This window comes from Acomys minous, assembly GCF_964271855.1.
Source record: "Acomys minous genome assembly, chromosome: 3".
Taxonomy (NCBI): domain Eukaryota; kingdom Metazoa; phylum Chordata; class Mammalia; order Rodentia; family Muridae; genus Acomys; species Acomys minous.
The window spans coordinates 27,898,696-27,924,634 of record NC_140485.1 but is presented as its reverse complement, the minus strand read 5'-3'; the positions used below and the strand labels follow the sequence as shown (position 1 = coordinate 27,924,634).

At 38.6% G+C, this 25,939-nt stretch overlaps 1 protein-coding gene and 1 long non-coding RNA gene across 2 annotated transcripts in view; both read right to left on the bottom strand.

Annotated features, from left to right (window-relative positions):
- UBR1 (ubiquitin protein ligase E3 component n-recognin 1) overlaps positions 1 to 25,939 on the bottom strand; it is a 119,622-nt gene that overhangs the window by 56,905 nt on the left and 36,778 nt on the right. Inside the window, exons 13-24 of the mRNA XM_084776289.1 lie at positions 20,440 to 20,539; positions 19,502 to 19,630; positions 14,805 to 14,985; positions 13,874 to 13,935; positions 13,514 to 13,624; positions 11,621 to 11,686; positions 11,291 to 11,392; positions 9,462 to 9,525; positions 6,542 to 6,666; positions 3,171 to 3,223; positions 1,821 to 1,923; positions 231 to 279 (exon numbers count right to left, since the gene is read on the bottom strand). Coding sequence (XP_084632415.1) covers positions 231 to 279; positions 1,821 to 1,923; positions 3,171 to 3,223; positions 6,542 to 6,666; positions 9,462 to 9,525; positions 11,291 to 11,392; positions 11,621 to 11,686; positions 13,514 to 13,624; positions 13,874 to 13,935; positions 14,805 to 14,985; positions 19,502 to 19,630; positions 20,440 to 20,539 — 1,145 coding nt within the window. The remainder of the gene's footprint in view (positions 1 to 230; positions 280 to 1,820; positions 1,924 to 3,170; positions 3,224 to 6,541; positions 6,667 to 9,461; positions 9,526 to 11,290; positions 11,393 to 11,620; positions 11,687 to 13,513; positions 13,625 to 13,873; positions 13,936 to 14,804; positions 14,986 to 19,501; positions 19,631 to 20,439; positions 20,540 to 25,939) is intronic.
- Positions 15,435 to 16,886, bottom strand: LOC311593421. The gene is made up of 2 exons (XR_014777706.1): positions 16,836 to 16,886; positions 15,435 to 16,447 (listed from the first exon to the last, which is right to left on the bottom strand). It is a non-coding gene; the product is annotated as an uncharacterized lncRNA (long non-coding RNA).

Sequence of the window (25,939 nt, the reverse complement as noted above, 5' to 3'; positions counted from 1 at the left end):
TCCAGGGGATCTCACACCTCTTACACACATACAAACAGGCAGAACACCAATGTACATAAAATAAAAATATAAAACAAGATTTTTAAAAATGCTATCATTCATATTGGACACATCTTAATATATGAATGAAAAGAGGCTTTTTATATTTCCTTTAGTTGCCCCTCTCAAATCAACAAAAACATGCGTAAAAAAATAGTAAAAATGTGTCAGTTCAGAATCTCAATTTTTACCTTCATCTTTATTTTCTTGTTTTCTCCTTTTCTTCTGCATATGTTCAGCCTATTTTTCAAAAAAAAAGAAAGAAAAAGTAAAAACTATCATTACATGCACTGCTTTGCAAGCACAAAACAAATGGAATACTCTGAAAAAAAAATGGAAAGATTGCTCTACATAATAAAATACTTTATATGCTAATTTAAAATGTATTCAAAATATTACCTTGACAGGAACCAAATAATTGTCTTAGGGAAGGTCACTCCAAGATAAGTGAAATATGACTCTCATTAAGAATTTAAACTCAGGGCTGGAGCAATGGCTCAGTGGGTAAGAGCACTAATTGTTCTTTCAGAGGAACTGAGTTCAATTCCCAGCAACTACATGGTGGCTCACAACCATTTGTAATGTGATCTGATGACCTCCTCTGGTGTGCAAGTGTACATGCAGGCAGAGCACTGTATCCATAATGATTATAATAAGTAAATAAAAAAAATAAAAAAAAGAGCATTTGACTACTCTTCCAGAGGCCCTGAGTTCAATTCCCGGCAACCACATGGTGGCTCATGCTTGTCTCTTCTTGTGTACATAAAGACAGAGCACTCATATACATAAAATACATGATTAAATAAATAGTTTTTTAAAAATGAAAAAGAATTTAAACTTAGCCCCTATTCTTTTAGTCAGAAAGACGTCCTAATTTCTACCCTGTACAAGGACCCAAATGACAGCATGTAACCTTTGTCTTTATTTATTTTATTAAATAAAAGCTCCTGTGTTAGACTCCACTGCTGTGAGAAAGCAGCAGACAGCATGAGATCAAGGGCGGCAGCATCTCGCTCAGCCCAGGCTTGGCTTCAAATCACCACGGAGAAGCAGCTGTGGTAGAGCAGAGCATTTCCCACAAAGGCAGCAGGCAAGCACGGCAATGCAGGTAGTAACCAGCTTCCTCCTTCTCCCTGCTTTTGTAAATTGTTCAATTTAACCAAAAGTCAACAAAACCAGCCACCACCTAAGCCAAGTGATCATTTATCATCCTTCTAGGACCAACAGACACTATGAACCAACACTTTGCAGAATAGTTACTGTTATGAAAGACCAAAACAAAAACAAACACACACACACACACACACACACACACACACACACACACACACACACAGGAAGGAGGGAGGGAGTATCCTAAAGAAACATGACAACCAAGTGAAGCATGCTGCTGTGAAATGAAGGGTGCAGCATTGAATCCTCTTCTATAGCAACTTCTTTTTCCTAGACAGGGCTTTCTGTGTAGCTCTGGATGTCCTGGATTTGCTTTGTAGACCAGGTTGGCCTCGAACTCACAGTGACCCGCTTGCCTCTGCCTCTGAATTGCAGAGATTAAAGGTGTGCGCCACCATACCCAACTGGTAGCAACTACTAAGGATATTTTTGGTATGGTCAACAAAATCTAAATACTGTCTATAGATGAGGTTATAGATTAAGTTTTTCATTTTCTTTGGTGAGTTAACATCCTCTACTAATGAAAGCCATCAGGAAACTACTTTTCTGTAGATTGAGAAAACATATGGGACTTCAGGTTTATTTACTGGAAAGGATATTTTTCCTACCTTGCTATGCTGTGTTTTAGAGTAATGGTAAAAGTACATATTGAAGTCCTTCAGTGATTCATCTTTCAGTTCGTAAACTCCATGGCCCGATACACCTGGTTTTCTAAAGCAATTGAAAATACAGAGATGAACAGCAGTGTTTTTGTTTTCACAATATTGAAAATAGACAAGACTCTAAAATCTAATCTAAAATTCAAGAGTGCTAAAATATTATATCTCAGATATGATCAATTTAGTTGCTATGGTAATAAAAAAATATGCTGAATACAATTTCCTGGCAACAGTGCTAGGTATTTAATACTTATGAGATTCAAATAAATCTGGGAATTTGTTTTGCGCCAGCCTGACCTGATAGCATGCCTGCCTTACTTAGAGTCCTAGACTTCCTTTATAGCCTCTGGGCTTAAGGTGCCTGCTAAACTTCAGTATATTAAGTGATTTAAGGTCAAACCTCAAATGGTAAAAAGACAAATCATTAGAAAACTGTTACAATAATAATGTGGAATCCTCTATCAAAGAATGTATTGATAAAAGCACCAAAGCTAAAAGGAGCAAACCATATTTACTACAACCATTTAGCATCTTTGAGTTCCTGTTAACAGGGAAAAAAAAGCCATATGCTATTTTATAAGTTATTTAAAACTAGTAGTGGGCTGGAGAGATGGCCCAGCAGTTAAGAGCATTGGCTGCTCTTCCAGAGGACCAGCACCCACATGGAAGCTTACAACTGTCTGTAACTCCAGTTCCAGAGGATATGGCACCCTCACACAGACATACATGAAGGCAAAACATCAATAAACATAAAAATAAATAAAAATCTTTAAAAAACCCAAAGCTCATAGCATCACTCTAAACATAATAGTATCAGAAGCCAAAATATATTATTAGTATCAGTTTCCCAAACATCAAGAATTAATCCAATTAACATTTTTACTTTACATACCACAAAGAGGATTATAAGCAATTTAACTTTATTGGAAAAAATGCTAAGATATAGCATATAAAATAAAAATTTATAAAACAATGAAGTCATAGCTTCAAATTATTGGGAAAGAGTTATCAGATAGTCTTACTAGCTTACTGTCTAAATTACCTAATATCACTAGACAAACTTCTCACTTACCTGTCAAACACAGAACCTCATTTCATCAACAAACACATTTAATTATTTCATCATTAAACACGACTAGTCAGCACCTAGTGCATTCCTCACACCCATCCCTCTGCTCTGTATTGTACTGTTATTCCTGAGAGTTCTACAGAAAACGTCAGATGTTCTACAAAGTATCCAGAGTATAAGAATAAAGATCAGCCTACCTCTCAGAATAAGGATAAATACTAAATACTTACTTGAATGTGGCCACTTTGTTTATGACATTCTCTAAGCCAGTTTCATTATTTTCCTGTTGAAACAACATTTTTGTCATTTTTACCTTCAGGTAATGACTTTTTCTTCTCTTACTGTGAACTGAAATACATTCTAAACTTCATTTCTGAAGTACTTTATACATACACAATAAATTAAAAGATTGGCTATAATATTAAAAGTACATAAGAAAGCCTGGTGGTGGTGGCACACGCTTTTAATCCCAACACTTGGGAGGCAGAGGCAGGCAGATCTTTGTGAGTTCGAGGCCAGCCTGGTCTACAAAGTGAGTCCAGGATAGCCTGGGCTACACAGAGAAACCCTGTCTCAAACAAAAAGAAGATGAAGAAGACAAAGAAGAAAGAAGAAGGAGGAGGAAGAGGAAGAGGAGGAGGAGGAAGAGGAGGAAGAAGAAAAAGAAGAAGGAAGAAAGGAGGAGGAGGAAGAAAAGAAGAAGGAAGAAAGGAGGAGGAGGAGGAGGAAGAGGAGGAAGAGGAGGCAGTGGCAGCCGCCACCGCCACCGCCTTATATAGCATATTTATCAACAACATTTAGGCATATGTCCATGTTTTACTAATCCTTGAAACCAAGGTAAATAGAACGAATAGCCTCTAACCAGAAATACATGGCAAAATATCTGTGCAAAATGTCCAGATGTGTTCTTCCTTTTGCAGCTCTGATAGTTTTCTGCTAATTAGTACAACTTTTCCTTTAAAAAAAAAAAAAGTAGTATTTTTATGAAGTCATTTATAATGATAATTAAGGAACTAGTTAAGCTGTTTCAGTAAATTTAAACCTATGGCTTTTAAAAGTTAAGAAATTTAACCTCCTTTTCAAAGTTTATTTTGGGCAGACAAGATGGCTCAGTGGTTAGAGGTACCTACCAAGTGTGATGAACTGAGTTTAATCCCAGAGACTCACATAACAACAGGAGAGAATTGCTTCCTGCAAGTTGTCCTCTTATCTCTGGAGGTGGCATATGAATATTGTAACATGCATAATAAGTGCAAATAAAACTTTAATATTTATTTTATTTACCTATTTAGTTTTTAAAGAGATGGACTCTCACTATATTGCTCAGGCTGGCTCTAAACTCTTGCCTTAGCTTCCCAGGTAACTGGGATTATACTAATAAGACATGTGCCACCACATTTATTTAACCTCCTTTTAAAAATAACTTACTTGAGAGTCAGAGGAAGTTTTAGAAAACTTTGTTTCTAAGTGTGCTATGTATGTATCACTAGCCATAGTGGAGTTACTTTATATGCAATAGATACTTTTAGAAGTTTTGAATATTTACTTATTTTAATAGTATTTAGGGCATCAAAACTATTGTTTCACATACATTACCTCTTAAAACACAATAAGGAGAACTATAGGATGATATTTAAAAGGCATTAATTATGAAATTGGTAGGTGGATATAAAAAAATTACAAAAGTAAAAACACAACGCAAATAAGTTTAATTCTTTATTAAGAATCACTTTACAATGACTGTGGGGGCAGCTCAGTGAGTAAAAGTGCTCTGCCATGCAAGCCTAATATCCTGGACCCTGGTCTTGGAACCCATAGAAGAGCCACGCATGGTGGCTCACAAGTATAATCCCAGCACCCCATGGCAAGCTGAGAGGCAGCAGCAGCAGAGTCACCAGAAAGCTCATGTAGGCAGCATGAGAGCCACATGCATGTCATGGCATGTGTGTACTTCCACTTAAATAATCATTGTTCTAATTCATACACAAATCTCAAAACGAGGAAAAATGTAAGAATCATAACTTTAGGACAATAATATCAATATCTATACATACTAAAGCATGAGTACCACTGTGGGCCCCAGTTCACCTTACAGATCTCTAGGTAGAGAGCCAGAATGACAGCACACATCCGCTGCACTCCTCCGGCTTCTCACCAAAGGATTCCGACACTAAGGAAGGCTGATACTACCAAGCAGGCTTGACAAGACAGCAAAGCCTGACTTATTTTTCTTGCTCTGTCTGTCTCTGTGTCTCTGTCTCTCTCTCTTTCTTCTATCTCCATCCCTATCTACGTTTCTGGCTGGGTCTTGCTCTGTAGCTCCAGCTGGTCTGGAATGCCAGTGTGCTGGGATTACCAAAGGCGTGGGCCACAGTGTAGCCTACCTGCTTGCTTCATTCTTTCCTTTCCTTCTTTTCACATAATACTTGTACATTTTATGAGACATATCATAATAATTTCATATGTTATGCAATATATAATCATCAAATCAGGGTAACTGAGATTTCCAAGTCCTCAAACACTTTTTAATTTGATGTGTTGGAAAACTTTGGATTCTCTTTTTTCTAGTAATTTTGAAATGTATCACTGCTGTCAAGCGTGGACACTAGAACTGACCCCTCCCCCACCTAATGTGCTTTGCTGCCTGCCATTTAACCTCTCTCTGCTCTCCTGACACCCTCAGTTTCTACTGACGACTAACTCTACTTTCTCCTATAAGATCAACTCTTTTTTAAAATAGGATGCTTCCATTCATCTGCCTTTGCCTTTTCTTTCACAGAAAGCAGGCTTGCAAACCATTCCAATAGCTCCTCTACTGCTTCCTAGCTCCCTCACCACTTTCTGTAATGAGATCTTAACGTTTTGTTTTCTGGCCTGTTTCCCAGAAGACCCACATTAACACACTGCTCCAAAAGGTTCAGGACTTCAGATAGCTTTCATTTCCTCTGCTAAAATCTTGTTTTAAAGTAAACAACATGTAAGAACATTTCACCAGAAATAAAGCTTATATGAATAAAAGCTGAAAGGTAAATTTGGTTTACAACCATAAATATAAAAATATGGGTCTTTTTGCTAAGCAAATTTTCTTGAAATTTTAAGCTAACCTCCAATTTAAAAATAAAAATAAAAAATAAAGGAAGGAGGAAAGAAAACCAGCCAATGAACCAAATAACGAAACCTGGAACTCCTCCATCTTAAGAAGAACTGAAAAGTAAACTTAAAGGCTAGAGAGATGGCTCGGTGGCTACAAGCACTGGGTGCCCTTGCAGGGCTCCCTGGTTTAGTTCCCAGTGCCTGTACATTGGCTCACAACTGTCTATGGCTCCAGTCCTAGGGGATCCAACACCCTCTAAGAACACCAGGCACGCATGTGATACACTTACACACATGCAGGGAAAACACCCATACACATAACATTTTTTTTTTTTTACATAATTTTCACAGGACCATGCAGGGGGAGACAGAAAAACGGAAAGAGAAAATGTATGTACAGAGAAAGGAGGGAGGGAAAGGGGGTGGGAGAGTAAGACACAGAAAGAAGGAGGGAAAGAAGAAAAACAACATACTTTTCTTTTTCTAAAGAAAAGAAAGGTAGACTTACATTCTCAGGTAGATTTCTGGCGATGGCACTGTGTGGCATGGGCTCAATGCACAGTAAGTGAGTAATCTCTCTCATTATAACTTCCTCTTTGGTAACATTTCCTACTCCAGGTACATAGCGTTCTCCTAAGGCAACACAAACAAAACCAGAACTTTTCATTTGTTTCTATTTAAGTTTTGTTCTAACAGATGTACTTATACCCAGAACACTGCACTAAATTAGGTCTACAAAAGACAAATCAAAATTATTCAATATTTTACCAAAATCAAAAATTAAACTATTTGTTGAAAGGGAGAACCCAGTCCTTATTTGAACTTACTATAATCCCAGCACGTGGGAAGCTGAGACAGGAGGATCACAAACAGAAAGGCTAGCCTGGGTCATATAACAAGACCAGGTTTCAGAAATCAAATCAATAGATGGAGAGGTGGCTGAGTAGGTATAAGCATGTATTTCTCTTATAGAGGAACCAAGTTCTGTTCCTAGAACCTCCACCAGGACACTCACATCTGCCTGCTACTCCAGCTCCAGGGGACCCAGCGCCTCTGGAGTCAAAGGGCACCAGAACACATATGCACATACCCACACCTACACTAAAAATGAGAAATTGTTAAGGCCAAGAGTGTTGCTTCATACCTTTACTAACAGCCCTCTGGAGGCAGAGGCAGGCGGATCTCTGTGAGCTGGAGGCCAGCCTGGCCTGGTCTATACAGTGAGTTCTAGGTAGCCAGTACTATATAGTGAGATCCAATTTCAAAAAGAAAACAACAACAACAAAACTAAAATAAAATAAAAATAAATTGAAAAGAACCAAACAGCAAAAACCAAAAGCAGGGCCCAGAAGTTAAGAATTTTTGTTGCACAATCATGAAGACTAGAGTTTGGATCCTAGTATCTGTGCAGCAAGCCAGGTGGCTCACAAACACTCCAGCTCTAAGGGATCTGATGCCCTCTTCTGTCTTCCACATACATGAGCAACTACACACACACACGCCTATACAGTCACACAGATACACAGCAAGCACACACACACACACACACACACACAGAGAGAGAGAGAGAGAGAGAGACAGAGACAGAGAGAGAGAAAGAGAGAGATAGAGACAGACAGACAGACAGAGAAATAAATAAATACATAAAAAAGAACAAAATGAAAACTGAAAAGTAAAATTAATGGCTTACATGATAAAACAGTATTATATATCAGCTTATATATCCAGCCTATGACTCATACATTCTAAGGCACATACTCTTCCACTGAGCTACATCCCCCAGTCCAGGTTACAAATACATAAACAAAAAACTCTGTCAAATGGAGATTAGAAATTGCTAAATCAACTATAGGAATGTCTCTAGTATCAATAATACCTAATTCCCAGTGCTTCAAGAAGACATTTGAACATAGGGCATCCTTGTTTTTTTTCTTCTTGGTGTATATTTGTATAAACATTTAAACATATATATAATAATATATATGTTTAGGCATGTGAGCATGAGTGTGTGTATGAGTGTGTGTGTGTGTGTGTGTGTGTGTGTGTGTGTGTGTGTGTGTGTGTGTGTGTAGACCAGAAATCAATGTCAGGGTCTTCACTGTGGGGGGGGGGGGTGTCTCACTCTTCACCTTATTTCTAAGACAGGATGGCTCACTGTGAATCTGGAGCTCACTGATGCAGCCAAGCATGCTGGCCAACCTGCTCTCTAGGGACCCTCCTGTCCGAGTCCTAGTGTGCTGCCTTCCTCCCTAGCTTTTCCATGTGTATTGGAGATTGAACTCAGGTCCTCATGCCTGCACAGTAGGCACTTTACCAGTCTGAGCCACTTCTCTGGTCTTACTGAAATTTTAATTGGCATACATTCATTAAACATACTAATGGGTTCATAAGGATAACTGCTTTCAGCAGTATCATGTACTTTGACCACATTAATCTCCCTTTCCCTTCCACTAGTCCCCTTTCTTCACACCCTCCACTCTGCCTTCATGGCCTATATATTCACCACTAGTCTTCAACACTACAACATCTATACAAAGACCTATGACATCTATAAGAGATTCTTTTAGATAGTCTCTAAATCATAAACATTTCACAAAGAATTTGTTAAATGATTCATTTTCACACTAGTAAATTTAAAATTTTTATTTTATAATTTTCATATATATATATATATATTTACCAAAGGGGTATCCCCCAGGATCACAGTCCCAGAAGCAACCTTAGAGTAGGTTCCTTTCACACTGTATGGATTAGGAATCTGAAACTCAAAGATTATATAGCATGTTCTTAATAACTGAAAGCAAGGCCACGACTTCATCATCTAACTCCTAATCCAAACATTTTCTACATATTTATATTTTTCCCATTATAAACCAGAAGTGGGCTTAAAAGATGGCTCATCGGTTAAGAGAATTTACTGTTCTTGCAGAGGAGCCAAGTTTTGTTCCCAGTACCCACATAGCAGCTCACAACCATCTTTCTCACTCTACTATTTAAACAAAGTAATTTGCAAGAATGACATGATAAAAACATTTAACTTAGACCCTGGATATACTTAAATTTCATGCATATCTTTAAATGTTAGAACTAAATAAATTTTTAAAATCTGCATTTATAGCCAGGATACTTGTACCTCGACCTCCAAAGTCCAACAATTAAAAATCAAGTATAAAAACTTGGGAATGTAGTGTAGTGGCAGAGCACTTGCCTAACATGCGAAAGGCCCTGGGTTTGATCTCCAATACTGAGAAAACAAAACATACAAGGTTCATTTTAAAGAGCTTTCTAAATCTATCCATCACACTGGTCACATTCATCTCTGATGGTTTATGTAGCATTTAGAACAGAAGACAATTATCAATTGTATTTTATTAACATTCTCTAAAAAGCAAATCATGTTCTATTTTAAAACATTTTGTTTTTCTTACCCACAATATAAATGAGGACCTGAAGCATTTCTTCTATTAGTGTATTGTACTGTTTAATCAAATCCTATAGAATTAAAAAAAAAAAAGTTACTAAGAACCATGAAACTCCATCAAGCTTATATTTCTTGGTTAGATTCATGGCCCATCCAGTCTTGAGTTTTCTTCAGAGCACAGCAATAGTCAGGTGCCAAAACTCCCACTTGACACATAAAGTACTCAATAACAGTTATTTAAAAGTGTCACTTTCAGCCAGGAGCGGTGGTGCACACCTGTAATCCCAGTACTAGGGGGATCACGGTGAGTTCGAGGCCAGCCTGGTCTACAAAGGGAGTCCAGGATAGCCAAGGCTACACAGAACAATGCTGTCTCAAAAAACCAAAAACCAACCAAACAAACAAAAAAAACAAAAAGCCTGCAACTTTCTTCATTATCATTATCTCCATATTGTTAGTTGTCCTAAGTCAACAAATTCCAATCTTTCCCTTTCTGTACTATTGGCTTCCTTCTTACTAGGAGAGCGAGAAAGTGGCTTAAAGTACATGTCTAAGACATGATAAGAATATCCTTCCCCAAAACATTTCTAAGTTCTTCTGATAAAATCAGTTATTTTCAATAAGGGTAAAATGAAAAAAAAATTAATTTCTTTTCTATAGCCTATTATTTGGGCCTCTGTAAGTAACTTCTTTTTTTGTTTATTTGCTTGTTTGTTTTTTCAAGACAGGATTTCTCTGTGTAACCCTGGCTGTCTTGGAACTTACTCTATAGACCAAGCTGGCCTCAGACTCAGAGATCTGCCTGCCTCTGCCTCCCAAGTGCTGGGATTAAAGGTGTGTGTCATCACTGCTGGGCTGTAAGTGACTTCTAAGATAAAGAATAAATTAATGGGTTTTAATAAATTTGAAACAGTTAAGGTTGGCACACACCTTTGATCCCAGCACTCAGGAGGCAAAGGCAGGAGGATCTCTGAATTGAAACCCTGTCTCAAAAACCAAAACCTAAAAAACCAGTCAGGGTTACTTTATAAACTAGTACTTCAAATATTAAAACAATACAGATGTGACAGAACACTGTAAGACAAATCACAAATTGTAAAATATGTAACTAATATAATAAAAATACTAAGCAAGATAGAAAAAAAAGGGCTGGAGAGATGGCTCAGAGGTTAAGAGCACTGTCTGTTCTTCCAGAGGTCCTGAGTTCAATTCCCAGCAACCACATGGTGGCTCACAACCATCTATAATGTGATCTGATTACCTTTTCTTGTGTGTATATGTAATAAATAAATAAAATATTAAAAAAAAGATAGAAAAAAATACAAAAGGGAGGAACCAACAACTCGATAACTCCCCAAAGATCAATGATAATGAAAAACCCCAAAATAATCAAACTGTAGGTACCATCTTTCACTATCAGTGTGACATTAAAGGCCCCATGCTATCAGAAACATGCAAGCACCATCTGTCAATACTTATTAAGAGCCTTAAGAAAAGTCATGCTGTTTTATTCATCAAATTTACATTTAAAATTTATCTTAAATTAGACAGATATTTAATACTTACTTATAGATGTCTGTAATATCAAAACTAGGAATTTTTTTACTAACGAGACAAAACTATAATGCTCTCTGCATGCACTGGAACTGTCATATAGTCATTGAAAGTGATGATGTAAAAATGATGATGATGATATAGGTCTGGTATTTGAACAGTTACAAAAAAAAAATCCACCATAATATTTTGCTTTAAAAACAAAATACTTAAAATATAAGTAAAGTAGCAACAACAGTACTTCCTCTGTAATGAATTCACATACCAGTCGCCATAGCTTACCTGGTCTTTTGTGGACAGGGTCTTTTTAAAAGCATCAGCAAGTTCATACCTCTGAAGTACTAGTAACAAGAATTTGTTGGGATCCATTATAGACGCTCCAATCTGTGAAATTGAGTGTCACATTTCTTGTATATTAAATCAAGGAACACTTGCCTCTAATAGTCCCTTCAGAAAATTACAAAATAATTTTGCAGAAGATAATAGATTGCTCATTCTATTTCTATGCTATCATGTTCAGTTAATGGTGAGACAAACTCAAGTTATCTTCTCTTATTTTAAGGAACAAAATAAGGAAAGGAAATTCTAATGGAGAGTAACTTAAACAGATACCTGAAGCATGATGATATCTTTATCATACATTTCTTCCCTGCATTTAACATCCTGATAATAAAAAACCTGTAAAAGAATTGGTAGACAGATGCTAAAGGAATTTATTTGAAATAAAAATTTTTTCACCACATATGTGTATGTTTACATGTAAATGGGCGTGTGTGTGTGTGTGTGTGTTCCTCAATCACTCTCCACTTTGTATAATGAGGAGGAGGATCTCTTACTTCAGCCCTGACGTGGCCAGTCTAGCTAGCCAGTTTGCTGCAAGGATTCCTTGAATCAGCATTCTACAGCGAGGATTACAGGGGCTATAAAAGCCACCTAACTTATGTGGATGCTACAACCCCACACTCTGGTCCTCACATGTATACGAGAGCTTTACCCATAGAGACAAACTCCTTAACAACAGGCTCTCAGCTAAATACTGAGCAGCCAACACCCTGAGTTCAATCCCGGAGATTCATGGTTAAAGGAGAAAAACAATCCCTTTAAGATGTTGTCGGAGAAAACTTTTTTTTTTTTTTTTGGTTTTTCGAGACAGGGTTTCTCTGTGTAGCCTTGGCTGTCCTGGACTCACTTTGTAGACCAGGCTGGCCTCGAACTCAGAGAGATCCACCTGCCTCTGCCTCCTGAGTGCTGGGATTAAAGGCGTGCGCCACCACCGCCCGGGTGACAAAACATATTCTTAAGATATTCCATCAACTAGAATTCTCTGGATCTGGTTAGTGGTTAAAAAAAAAAGGTTACAATCTATGACTTGTTTTAAGAGATTATAAGGATAAAGTGTGGAAATGTGGGAATACAGAAAACAACTAGCTATACTACTTATCACTGCCAACACATATTTTTTTTCCTGTGTAAAATACCTACTTCAGTGAAAGTAAACCAATTTGTACACCAAATCTAGGTGTAGTGGTTCACATCTGTAAAATATCAGCACCTGGGGGGCTGAGATAAGAGGAGTGTCATGTTCAGGTCAACCTGGGTAGAAAGACCCTATCTGAAAACAGGAGCAGCAACAATAAAGGGAGCCAGAGGCATGGTTGTAGAATGTCTGCCTACCATGGATAGGGCATGGATTCAATCTGCCTCAAAAAGAAAAAAAGACAAAAAAAGAAAAAGAAAAGCATAACACTACTTTCTTCTCAGTGATATTTTTAGAAGTCTAGTCCCCTATCTTTTAGGAAAAACATTTCTATTCCCCTAACAACAGAAGGAAAAATAATTAAAGTAGCCTTTGTTGTTGTTTTCATGTGGTGCTGGGGCTGAACCCAGAGTCGCACACAAGGATTTTAGCGCTGAGTTAGTTATACTCTCAGCCTACTCTACAGGGAAGCTTTTGGTTAGAGCAAATGGTAAGTGGTTACCTCTAATATTCAATGACCACCACAGAAAAAAGCAATAGCAAAAAAAAAAAAAAAGACAGGTGGGGCCGGAAGGATGGCTCAGAGCACTGGCCGCCCTTCCAGAGGACCTGGGTTTAATCATCAACACCCACAAGGCAGCTCACAACCATCTGTAACTCTAGTCCCAGGGGATATGATGCCCTCTACTGACCTCCATGGGTACTACATGACATACGTACAAGCAGACAGAACACCCACACCCACTACCCACCTACCCACGCCTCCCACAGATGATGGGAAGACTCAGCGTCTCCCAGCATGAGTTAGTGGGGACTCCTGTGCTCCTACTAGCTTTTATCTATCTACTCAAGCATCCAGTGTCTTAGAGTTCAGATGGAATAAATAGTAAGTAGGAAAAAGGAGAAACATTTATAGGATCCCTAGAATTTTCATATCTAGGAAAATAAAAACAAATATTGCAAACTATATGGACATGGGGTAAGTCATCTAAAAAAAAAAAAAAGAACCCATTCACAGACATGCATACCTGACTAATGAGAGAAAGCCCATTTCTTCGCCACATCTCAGCAACAACCTGGGCAACCAGCACCAGACAGCGCAAAGGGTACTCCACTAGGACCTCTACTTGAAAGCCCTCCTAAAACAAAGTGAGATCCACTTCATTATTTCTCACACTACACATGCCTCGACTTAAGCAAGAAGTCCATGAAATGCTTGCCCTGGATGCCTTTCGTCTTTGTTATTCAGATTTCAACATGATGTAGTCAGTTGTGAAGTGACTAAATGTAAGTATTCAGAAAGGTTAAAAATATGATTTTCTTCCCCACCCACCAATGGAGATGACCAGAAAAGGACATAAACAAATCAATACTTAAGAGTCACTTACAAAAGGCACAAATTCATGTAGTCTTGAAACAGCACCTAGTCTGCTTAAACGAACATGAAGACCTAAATCATTTAAAGGAAGAAAAAAGAAAACAGGAAAGCGATCAACCCCTATTAGTGTATTTTTAGTTAACTCATCAAGTTTGGAAACGTTGGGCTATTAAAATATATTTTCACTAGAGTTGAGGGTATATCTCGGTCACACAGTCCCTGCCAAGCAGGCAGAAAGCCTTAAATTCAATCTCCAATCTGCCCCCCAACACATACACATTCTTACCAAACTTATAAATGATACTCCAAAATGAAAATATTTGACTTCTAATTTTGAAATACAGTATTACCGAAACACAATCCTACATTGTGCAACATCTTACATTGTATATACCTAATGTAAAACGAAAGTCTGCCTCTCTAGATGTTTGCTCTACTCTTAATGCCTCAGTGGGCAAAGGGCCTGGTGTCAAGCCCTGTGACTTCAGTTCAGCCCCCAGGACACACATGGTGGCAGGAGAAAATGAACGCCCACAAGCTGTCTTCTGATCTCCAGACATTCCCCATAGCACATTGCCCCAGCCCCATCCAAAATAGAAATACATACACAAATGTAGTTTAAAACAAAGAAATATCAAGAGAACTGAAACCTAATCTCAGTTTTGGTATAAATTGATATAAAATTAACATTTATAAATATTTAAAATTTGGGTGGTTGATAGAAAGTACCAAGTTGGTTCTTAAGAAAGCATAAAGTGTAAGTAAGCTTCCTTCAATAAATACTATGGTGACAGCTCTAAAAGGACAAAAATAATGACAGTCTTCAACTCCAGTATCATCAAATGGAGGTGTATAAAACAAAGAAAGAGAGAAATTGCTGTTCTACTCAGGGTACCTAGAAAAGCTACCAAACATATACATAAAAAGCAAAAACTACTCACCAGCAAGAGTTCTAGAAAGTGGTAGATGTATGCTTACAAGGTCCTCAGATACTTTGTAGGATTTGGTTTCCAAAATATGACCACACAATTGTACTACTGTCTTGGTACTAGACATGAAATTTGTACTGCACCTCATTACAGCTTTGTGACATTCTTTATAAGCCACTAGTAAGAGATCTTCCTAAGGGAAAAGAAGAATACAAATATATTAACAATTTAGCCATATTGTCACCTACTACTTAATAAATGTTTATTAAATATAAGTACAAAATTGCTCTATGTATTCCCAGGGTTACCTCCACAGGGTGTAAATCCAGAGAAAATATGAACTATAAACATTTATAGTCAGAGTAAAAATTGTAGGCACCAATTAAATGATATAATTATGCTAAAAAGGGCAAGAAAAGAAAAAAAAGTATAATTGCGAAGACAAACTTTTGAAAACAGCTTTCCAATGGGCCCTTAAAAAAACACACACAGAATTTGTCTAGGGATGTAGCTCAAATGTAGCTCTGACATAGTATATATGAGACCTCAGTAATGCTGAAGGGAGAGAAAAATATAGACACACATGTGCAGGTGCAAGGCGGTGGGGTGGTATTTTTTAAGGGTATAGAAAAGTAACTGGCATTTTCTTTTTTTCTTTTTTTTTGGGGGGGGTTTGTTCGTTTGTTTTTTGAGACAGGGTTTCTCTGGGTAGCCCTGACTGTCCTAGACTCACTTTGTACACCAGGCTGGCCTCAAACTCACAGTGATTCACTTGCTTCTGCCTTTCGAGTGTTGGGATTAAAGGTATGCGCCACCATGCGTAGCTCTTTTTCATTTTTTGAGCCAGGGTTTCTCTGTGTAACAGACCTGGTTATCCTGGAACTGTCTTTGTAGACCAGACCAGCCTCAAACTCACAAAGAGCTACCTGTCTCGGCCCACTGGTATTAAAGGTGTTCGCTACCACACCCAGCAGATGTTTCTAATAAATGAATCCCCAGGTTTGATCCCTCGTGCTATACACACAAAAAGAATTTTGTGCATGAGGAAAGATGAGAGGAGGTATTCTAATAAGAGATCTAACAAAAAATTTTAAAATGGAGAAAAATATAATTCCCACTCAGACCATGGAAAAGAATTAAAAAGTAAATAAATCAAAAGTTTTATGGATGGAGTTATGGAACATTAAATTGGAAATACTGCAGTATGCAAATATATTGATAGTGTCTGAAGTACAATGGAGCTAATATATTTTTCAAGAATTAATGCAAGTCACTAAAGGTGAAGAAAAAAAGATAAAATGAGGAGATACAAACAGCAACAAGAAGATGATATACATTTGGGATAGAGAAGAATCAAAGCTAAGTAAATTGGTAGAAAAAGAGAAGCCCAAGTCGCTCAGGTCACTTAATTCAGTGCATCCCACATGGGCCTTATCTGCACAGCCAAATAATCCTGTAAGAATTCCTCTGAGGCATCAGCACATTGATTATCAAAAACAAAGAATACAGAGGCTCTGAGATTTCTTTTATGGAAGAACATTTTAATAGCAATGCTAATAACAGTACAAGGAAAGTCAAGATGAGCGAATACAAGTTGGAAATTAAAGGATGGGTAACAAATCAATTTGAGATATTCTGAGTCTAAATATGATAGTCTAAGCACAAACATCTGGCACATAAACTGAAGTGAAATTACAACTTGGGCAATTTATCCCTTTAATTAATTAATTAATTAATTAAATTAAGTAGAAGACATGAAAGACTTTTATTTAAAAGCCTTCTGTTCACAGACCCAAAGAAGCTAAGTAAGTAGGAGGCCCAAAGGAGGCTATTTGAATCTCACTCAGAAGGGAAAATAGAATAGACAGCGGAAGTGGCTGAAGAGAGGGAACGGGATAGGAGAGGGAGTGCAGAGGGAAATGAGGGTGGGGATCAGATGTTGGGAGAGCATGGGGAGCGTAGAGGGGGAGAACAGAGGGCCTCCACAAAGAGAAACCTCCGGCAGGGGCATCTCAGACCCACAGGAAGGAAAGGAACACCAACCCACCCACAAAAACTTCAACCCAAAATTTACCCTGCCTCCAAGATGTGTAGGGATAAAGATAGAGCAGAGATGGAGGGAACACCCAACCAATGTCTAGCCCCATTGCTGAGGTCCATGCTAACAGAGAAAGCCAACCCATGACACTATTAACAACAGTCCGCTATGCTTGCAGACAGGAGCCTAGCATAGCTGTCCTCTAAGAGGCTCCACCTAGCAATGGATCACAACTCGCTGAGATTCACAGGCAAACACTCCTAAAGCTTGCCACCAAGCTCCGTTCCTTTATTTGGCCACTTCCACCTCCTGAGGCTGATTACCACGCTCCAGCTATCAAAGTATTGAAGTCCAGCAATCAAAAGCCCCTTTGGCTCACCTAATTAACATGCCCAATAAAATTAAACACCTCATTCTAACATGAAAGTTTCCCCTTTTACCTTTATAATCTGCCATTTATAGTCAGTCCACTTCTGTCTTCTTTCTATCCAGAGGCACAGCCACACCCACCCATCCCCAGCCCCAAATATCCCTTTACCACTTCTCCCGCATGCTCTGTCTCCTGTCGTCATCTCTTACTCCCTGCCCTCTGTCTCTCTGGGGCAAATAAATTCCCTTTGTGCTAAGAACTTGGACTTGGGGGTCCTGAGCCAATACCCTTCTGTCTTTGAAAGGGGCTTCTAGAGGGCAGGAGTCCTGTGTGCCCGTAGGCAGGCGAGTAAGTGGGGAAATGAGAACAACCAAGGAGACAAAGTCCAGGAAGGGTAGTGTACGTTGGAACTAAGAACCTTGGGAAAGGTATTGATTTTAGATAAAAGAAACAAAAGGGTAGAGACGGAGAGAAAACAGAGAAACCTGGTAAGAATATGTGGATTATACAGAAAAACTAGAGGAAATGATAGAACTGACACTCAGAAAATGTCAAATTTCTCAGTAAAAATACAAGAATAGCTACAAAGACAACTCAGCGGGCAAAGTGCTTGCTGTGCTAAGGCCCTAAGTTTGGAGTACCAAGAACAAAAGCTGCAGCTGGCGGCTGCCTATAACCACAGTAGTGGCGCCAGACACAAGATCCCAGAAGGCTTGCTACTCAGCAGTCTAGCTGAAATGGTAAGGTGCGGTGAGAGACCATGTCTCAATAAGGCGTAAAGAAGGAAGGCACCCAGTGCCAACCTCCAGCCTCCACGTACACACAAATGGGCACACATAAGTGAATGAATAAGTAAATAAAGTCATATTCTCTTGTTGGGGTGGGTATCTTGAGTATGGTTCTCTGTGTGTGTGCATGTGTGCTACGTGTGTGTGTGTGTGTGCGCGCGCCTATGGAGACAAATGTAACCTAAGCTGTTATCCCTCAGGAATGTCCACTTTGTGTCTATCACTGGAACTTGGGCTCACCTGTTAGCTAGGATAGCTGGCCAGAGAGGCCCAAGGAATCTCGGTCTCTATACCCTCTCCCAGTACTGAACTTACAAACACACACCACAATGGCTGTCATTTTAAGTGGTTGCGGGAGCTCAATAGATTTCAGGTACATATGATTGCATGGCAAGCATTTTACTGACTAAGCTACCTCAGTACCCAGGATTGGATCTTTACAGATTATGATCTTTACAGGTTATGGTCTGAAATTGTGGCTTACATAATACATTTGTTTCATACTTTGAAATCAGTTTTTAAGTGGCTTAAAATATTTAAGAAACTTCTTGATTAAATAAATATCCATTCCTCTCCATTCTTGAAGTATTTAAATTTTTCATGGTATAATTTTCCATACTAATAAAAATCACTTTTAAAATATATAATAAGTACATATGGAAAAATTTGGAGTGGGTAGGTTTTGAAAAGGTCTTGATATATATAGCTCTGGCTGGCCTGACTCTACATAATCCAGGCTAGTCTTGAATTCACAGAAATCCTCTTGCCTTAGCATCCCAAGTGCTAGGATTCCATGGGTACACCACCACACCTAAAACATATTATTTTTTTTCAGATTTATCTTTGCTTTATGTGTTTGTGTGTGTGTGTGTGTGTGTGGTATTTTCACACATGTACAGGTGCCCAAGAAGGCCAGAAGTGTCAGATTTCCCTGAAAATGTAGTCATAGGTGGTTGTAAGCTACCCAATGCATGTGTTGGAAATCAAATTTGGGTGCTATGCAAGAGCACCAAGTATTCTTGGTCACTGAACCATCTTTCCAGTAATCCCAAGATACATTTTAAAAAATGACGATATTATTTTATGTGTATGGGTGCTTCGCCTGCATGTGTATCTGTGTATCGTGCATATACACTGCCTGTGGAGGCCAGAAGAGGACGTCAGATCCCCTGGAACTGCAGTTACAGATGCTTGTGAGCCACTATGTGAATGCTGGGAACTGAACTTCTGAAAAGGCATTCACTTAACAGCTGAACCATTTCTCTAGCCCTCAAGGCAGATATTTTCAAATCTTCTAATTCTCCTAAATAAGAAAACTACTCTGAGGTACATTTTCTAATCAAATGTAAATGAATGAGTTTTCTTCCTATACTTAATAATATAATTTTAAGTATCTAAGACTGACACATGACATATTTTTTACATCAAGAAAGCAACAGCACAAAACTACGCTACTAGTACCTATTAGAGCACTTACAAAGGCGCTGAGCCTACGACCAAGTCTCTAACTTACGTCACAGGCACACCACTCTTGGAACATGAGCAGAATGTTCTTCAGCTGCATCTGTATAGCAATGGCAACCTCCCAGTCAGGGTCGACTTCAATGTGCTGCCCAACCTGTCTTCTGATTTCTTCCATTCCCTGCAAGGAAAGACTAGTCAGTCCATGGCCTTTCCTGTTGCTGTTCCTCTATGGCAATATAAAAATACCAGGATTTACATACATAAATGCACAGTATTCTAACATGGTTGTTAGACTATGAGTTAGCTTTTGGGATACACAGTTCATGGGTGTCTGACTGCAAATCCCAACAGTCACAGGTTACCAGTCCCTCACGCATAAGACAAGAATCATAACAGCAACGCAAATCTGTATGCTAAAGAGACTTTATATAGTTTTACCACATATTAATCATGTGTTAATCATTCAATAAGCATTAACAGCACCAGCAGTGACTAGCGCATGCGCATGCGGGGACACACACACACACACACACACACACACACACATACACACACACACACCCCTATGAAAGCAAGGACAAGTTAGTGTTTGTATTTAATTCTACCACATTCTAGAAAGTTTCTTTTATTTAAAACCACAATTTTATTCTTAAAAAAAAAAAAAGAAGAAGAAGAAGAAAAGGGCTGAGAGACAACTCAGTAGTTACGAGAACAGACGGCTCTTCTAGAGGGCCTGAGTTTGATTATCAGCACCCACATGGTGGCTCACAAAACCTGAAATTCCAGCTCCAGGAGATTCAACACTCTCTTCTGGCATACACAACACCAGGCATGCACATGTGCACAGATACATAGTCAATGAAGACACCCGTACAAATAAAATAAAAATAAATCTCAAAATAAATAAAAATAAAATGAGGAGGAAAAGGATGTGGATTTTTTTTTAAAACTAATTTTATTTTATTTGTACACCAAATATTATCATACCTGCATACAGGTAAGAATCTTCAGAAAAGACCGGAAACCTTCTAGGAACTGTGCTCTTAATCTTTCTGTCCATATTATAGGCTTGCTAATCAAGATGTACCTGTCATTTCAATAGAAAAAGAAATAGTTCACTTCTTTACTCTGAGGTGATCTTAAGGTTCTTAGGGTTTGCTGTGTTTTCCAAGTGTTCTTTGAACTTCAATGATGGAGGACAATGTTGACCATCAAAATTGTGAATTCTAGGGTTTTTGTTTTGTTTTGTTTTTGTTTTTTTCGAGACATGGTCACTCTGTGTAGCCTTGGCTGTCCTGGACTCACTTTTGAAGACCAGGCTGCCCTCGAACTCACAGCGATCTGCCTGCCTCTGCCTCCCAAGGGCTGGGATTAAAGGCATGTGCCACCATGCCTGGTGAATTCTAGTTTCTTATAGTAATTAGTACCTCTGGGCAGAACTAAAGTTATTTATTTGGGTTTATTTATATAAAATTAACAAAATAAGGGAATCACTACAAAACAGCCATCAAAGCTAAGCCTGGCGTTCTAAGCTTTCCTTCAGGACAGGCCTGTCACAGACAGCTGCATACAGACACAGTACAAGACCTCCTCAGGCTTTTCATAACCATCACCCAAAAGCCAAGTCAAAACACAGGTAATTTCAAATAGACTTCCTACCTCCATGTTTTCAGAACCCAGAACCTGAAGGAAGGATGTAAACCCCCAGTTAGCATGCCTTACACAGGAGGATGTATAAATTTGGAGAGATGAACAGGTTCGTGCTAACCTACAATTCACCAAATCAATATTTCCTTTTAGCTGAAAAGATAATAATTTGTTTCAGTGGAATAATTGGTTTATTATGGAATAAGTTCTCAGGCATGATAAAAAACTATTAAAAATTATTTACACTCAGTGCATCAAAATGCATTACTGAAGGGCTGAGAACATAAATATGAATAAGGCATATACTCCATCTTTGAAGTTCAAAGAACACTTGGAAAACACAGCAAACACTATAATCCAGTATTAGCCACACACAAACAAACAAAAAATGCATAAAAGCAAACAATATAGAACATAGAAGGCTATACAGCAAATATAGAAGAAACAGAATCGTAAAAACTGGAAATTATAGTTTAATTTCTCCTAATTTTTAGATAACCACCAATGTGGTAACTATACACTACAAAATAAAAATATAACTATGAGCCAGGCCTAGTAGTGAACACCTTTAGTCTCAGCATTGGTGAGGAAGAAGGAAGGGGACCTCTGTGAGTTCAAAGCCAGCCTGGTCTACATAGCAAGCTCCAGGACAGCCAGGACTACATAGAGAGACCTTGTCTCAATGATGATGATGATGGTGATGATGATGATGGTAATGAGCCTGCAAGATGGCTCAGCAGGTAAAGGTACCTGCCACTAAACCAGATGACCTGAGTTCAATGCTGAAGACCAACATGGTGGAAGGAAAGAACCAACTCTCACAAACTGTACACACACACACACATACACACACACACCCCAAAAATAAATAAATAAAAAACAAATAAATGTAATAAAAATATAATCAGCAGGAGCATATCAAATAAAGAAATATGCTAGTTATTATTTCTTAAAGAAAAAAAATTAAAGATATAAGAAAGTGACATCAAGGGGCTGGTGAGATGGCTCAGTGGTTAAGAGTGCCACCTGCTCTTCCAAAGGTCCTGAGTTTGATTCCCAACAACCACATAGTGGTTCATAGCCATCTGTAATGTGATCTGATCCCCTCTTCTGGCCTGCAGGTGTACATGCAGGCAGAACACTACACATAATAATAAAATAAATAAATATATTTTTTTAAAGTGACATCAAGGTTTGGTTGTGCCATGAGCACGGCAACTTAAAATGTGGCCCACAAAACAGCACCTGTAGAAATAGGCTCTTGTACTCTAAGCAGATATACTGAGTAGGAATCTCTATTTCAACAGCTCTTTGGATAATCTGAAATGCATGGACACAGGACAGAGGAGAATTGACATTGCTAGTTTGCCATGGTTCACTTCTGAGCTCTGACCTAATCAAGATGCAAGCCAGGTGTGGTGGCGCAAGCCTTTAATCCCAGCACTTGGGAGGCAGAGGCAGGTGGATCTCTGTGAGTTTGAGGCCAGCCTGGTCTACAAAGTGAGTCCAGGACAGCCAAGACTACACAGAGAAATACTGTCTTGAAAAACAAAAAAACAAAACAAAACAAAAGATGCAAGTGGCAGGGAAAGGAAGTGGGAAAGAAAGAAAGAGGTCTACAGTAAACAGGGAACATAAGTAACACGTAAAAGGAATGGAGGCGTGATCTGTTTTGAGGGCCTGCTGTACTCGTCAGAAATGGGACACAGAAACTGGTTAAAATAATAAAAGGAAATTTCCTTAACAGAATCAAAGTTCAAATAAATCTCTTTTCTACTTTCCATTTCTATATTAAGTTAGAAATTAGGAAACCAAATACCTCATCAGATATCTGAATGACAAAACCAAACTGAGATTGGGTATTTAGAACCAAGGGATTGTTCATCCCTCCTGCTGAGACTTCCTGGGCAAACTTCAGTGAGGTCCTGTGTTCCTTACTGACATACAAATGACTCTCACTCAACAGGAGCAGGTCCAGCAGAGAGAAACACTGATTCAGAAAAGACGTGGCAGTTGTGATGGCAGTGTATTTCTTCATGTCAAGTAAGAATTGAATTGTTTTTTGTTCTGTTTTCTAAATGGACCAGAGGAGCTAGAACCAAACAAGGAAGCCAGAAAGGGGCAAAAGTTCAAAAGGCTGCTCAAAGTTGGACTTCAGTACATGGAGGAAAACTAAAATTTCCTCAGGCAGTGTGAACAGGGTATCCAATTGTGCCAAGGATCTATTTTATATTTAGGTATAGTCAGCTAAGTAGAGTGGGTGGCTGGGCTGTAGAAACTACAAATTCTAGAAAACTTATGGATACTGAAGTATTTGAAGCAATTACTGATTTAAAAGCAGCTTTCATGGAAAAATACCACATATAGCTGCATAACTGCAGAATTTATATAGTAAGAAGCAGAAAACAGGACTATTTCCTAAACAAGAACAGTTCGAATAGTGTTTGGTAAGGTTTCAGAACAGGCTTCATTTTTGTTTTCTATGCACTCTGTGAGGATACATAATGCCATAAAAGGAATATGAGCAGGACAGATAAATAAAAGTCGCACTCAAAATCCACTTCCGTCACTCAGCAGCTTTGTGACCTCAGCAAATAATTGTACTGTACAAGCCAAGACTACACCACCTACTTTATAACAATGTTGCACTAGTAAAATGAAGTTAATATAAGCAAAGTTTTTTTCCCACAAGAGAGCTACTAATAAATTCCAAAGGACCCTTTTGAGAGTGAATTGCACCTGTTGAGCAAGTAATTTAACCTGTTAGTTTTCTCTAAAATAACTCAGTTATGAGAACATGGCACAGTGACTATATTTTACCCTGTGAAGTAGAGCGTAACTTATTAATGAATTAACAAAGACACTTTAAGTGCAGCCATTAGGAAGTTGTATTCTGAATAATATGACGTACACACAGCTTTGCTAAGGAACAAATCAGGATGGCAATGGCTACATGCTGATCACTACTGGCTTTATCCACCACCAACACTTATACTAGAGGTGGTTTACTCAATTTAACAACATAGTAAACATTAAAGAAAACATTTATAGACCACAATGACATTTTGAAATATAAGATTTTGGGAATTGAGGAATTTCTCTCGGTAAATCAAGAAGCCACTGCAATTTCCAGAAATCTGTCCATTTTCTCCCCCACGGCTGTGGGTACTCTAGGCAAACATTCAACTGCTGAGCTAAATCCGTAGCCTTGTTTTATTTTGGTTGATTGGTTGGTTTTGGGGTTTTGGTTTTTTTTCGAGACAGGGTTTCTCTGTGCAGCCGAGGCTGCTCTGGACTCACTTCGTAGACCAGGCTGGCCTCAAACTCACAGTGATCCGCCTGCCTCTGCCTCCTCGAGTGCTGGGATTACTGGCATGTGCCACAGTGCATGGCTCTACCCTGTTTTTTGGGGGTTTTTTTTTTGTTGTTTTTTGGTTTTTTTTTTGGTTTTTTGAGACAGGGTTTCTCTGTGTAGCCTTGGCTGTCCTGGACTTGCTTTGTAGACCAGGCTGGCCTCGAACTCACAGCGATCCGCCTGCCTCTGCCTCCCGAGTGCTGGGATTAAAGGCGTGTGCCACCACGCCCAGCTTCTACCCTGTTTTTTAAACAGACTAAATTATTTTTAAGTTGGACTAGAAGCCCATGTTTATTATGCACAATCATTAGAAGTAGGTAAAACTTTTTCCCAATCATGTATGACTTGGAACTTCAAAAAAAGTGTGTGTGTGTGTGTGTAGGCCATAGGCTTCAGATTCCCTGAGGTGGAGTTACAGGCTGCACAATGGTGGGTGCTGGGAACCAAATTTGGGTTCTCTGCAAGAGAAATAAATGCCCTTCACTGCTGACCCATTGCTCCAGCCCCAACTTAGAGCTTGTTTGCTTATTTATTTATTCATTTATTCAGTTATTTAATGTAAGTGTTCTATGTGCATGTATCCTTGCATGCCAGAAGAGGGCATCAGATCCTGGTATAGATGGTTGTGAGTCACTATGTTATTGTCAGGAATTGAACTCAGGACCTCTGGAAGAGCAGATAGTGCTCTTAACCGCTGAGCCATCTCTCCAGCCTACAACTTAGAGCTTTTTTTAAAACAGCAAACTACATATTTTATTCTAATATATACCGAAAGAAGTTTTGGGATTTTTGTTGTTGTTGTCGTTGTTTACTTGTTTGTTTTTCGAGACAGGGTTTTGCTGTGTAGCCTTGGCTATCCTGAACTACCTTTGTAGACCAGGCTGGCTTCGAACTCACAGTGATCTGCCTGCCTCTGCCTCCCGAGTGCTGGGATTAAAGTCGTGCGCCACTACACCCAGCCCTGAAAGAAGTGCTTTGAAGTCCATAATTTACTAAGTGGTTGATCTACCAGAATTCTTATAACATTCACAATTTCTAAAGTAAACAGAAATTTATTTTAATGATCTGAACTGTTCTATTATGTAATTCTAATTTTAGTTTAAGACTTTTAAAAATTATTTTTCAATTATATGTATGGAGATGGGTGTGCATGTATACACAAGAGTCTGAAGTTTCCTGCAAAGACCAGAATAGATAGTAAGATCCCCTGGAACTGGAGTTGTAGGTGGTTTTGAGTCACCCGATATGGGTACTAGGAACTGAACCCAGGTCCTCTGCAAGAGTAGTATGTGCCCTTAAACACAGAATCATCTTGCTAGCCTCCCAATTTTAGTTTAAAAAGAAATTTTCAGTCCTCCTTAGGGAGAAAATTTTAATTAAGGGAACTCTGATAAGTACTAACAGGCTGGTATATATCAAAAAAGCCAAAAGAAAAGTAAACAGATTATTGGAACTGAGAGTATATTTGGTAGACAGAACATGAAG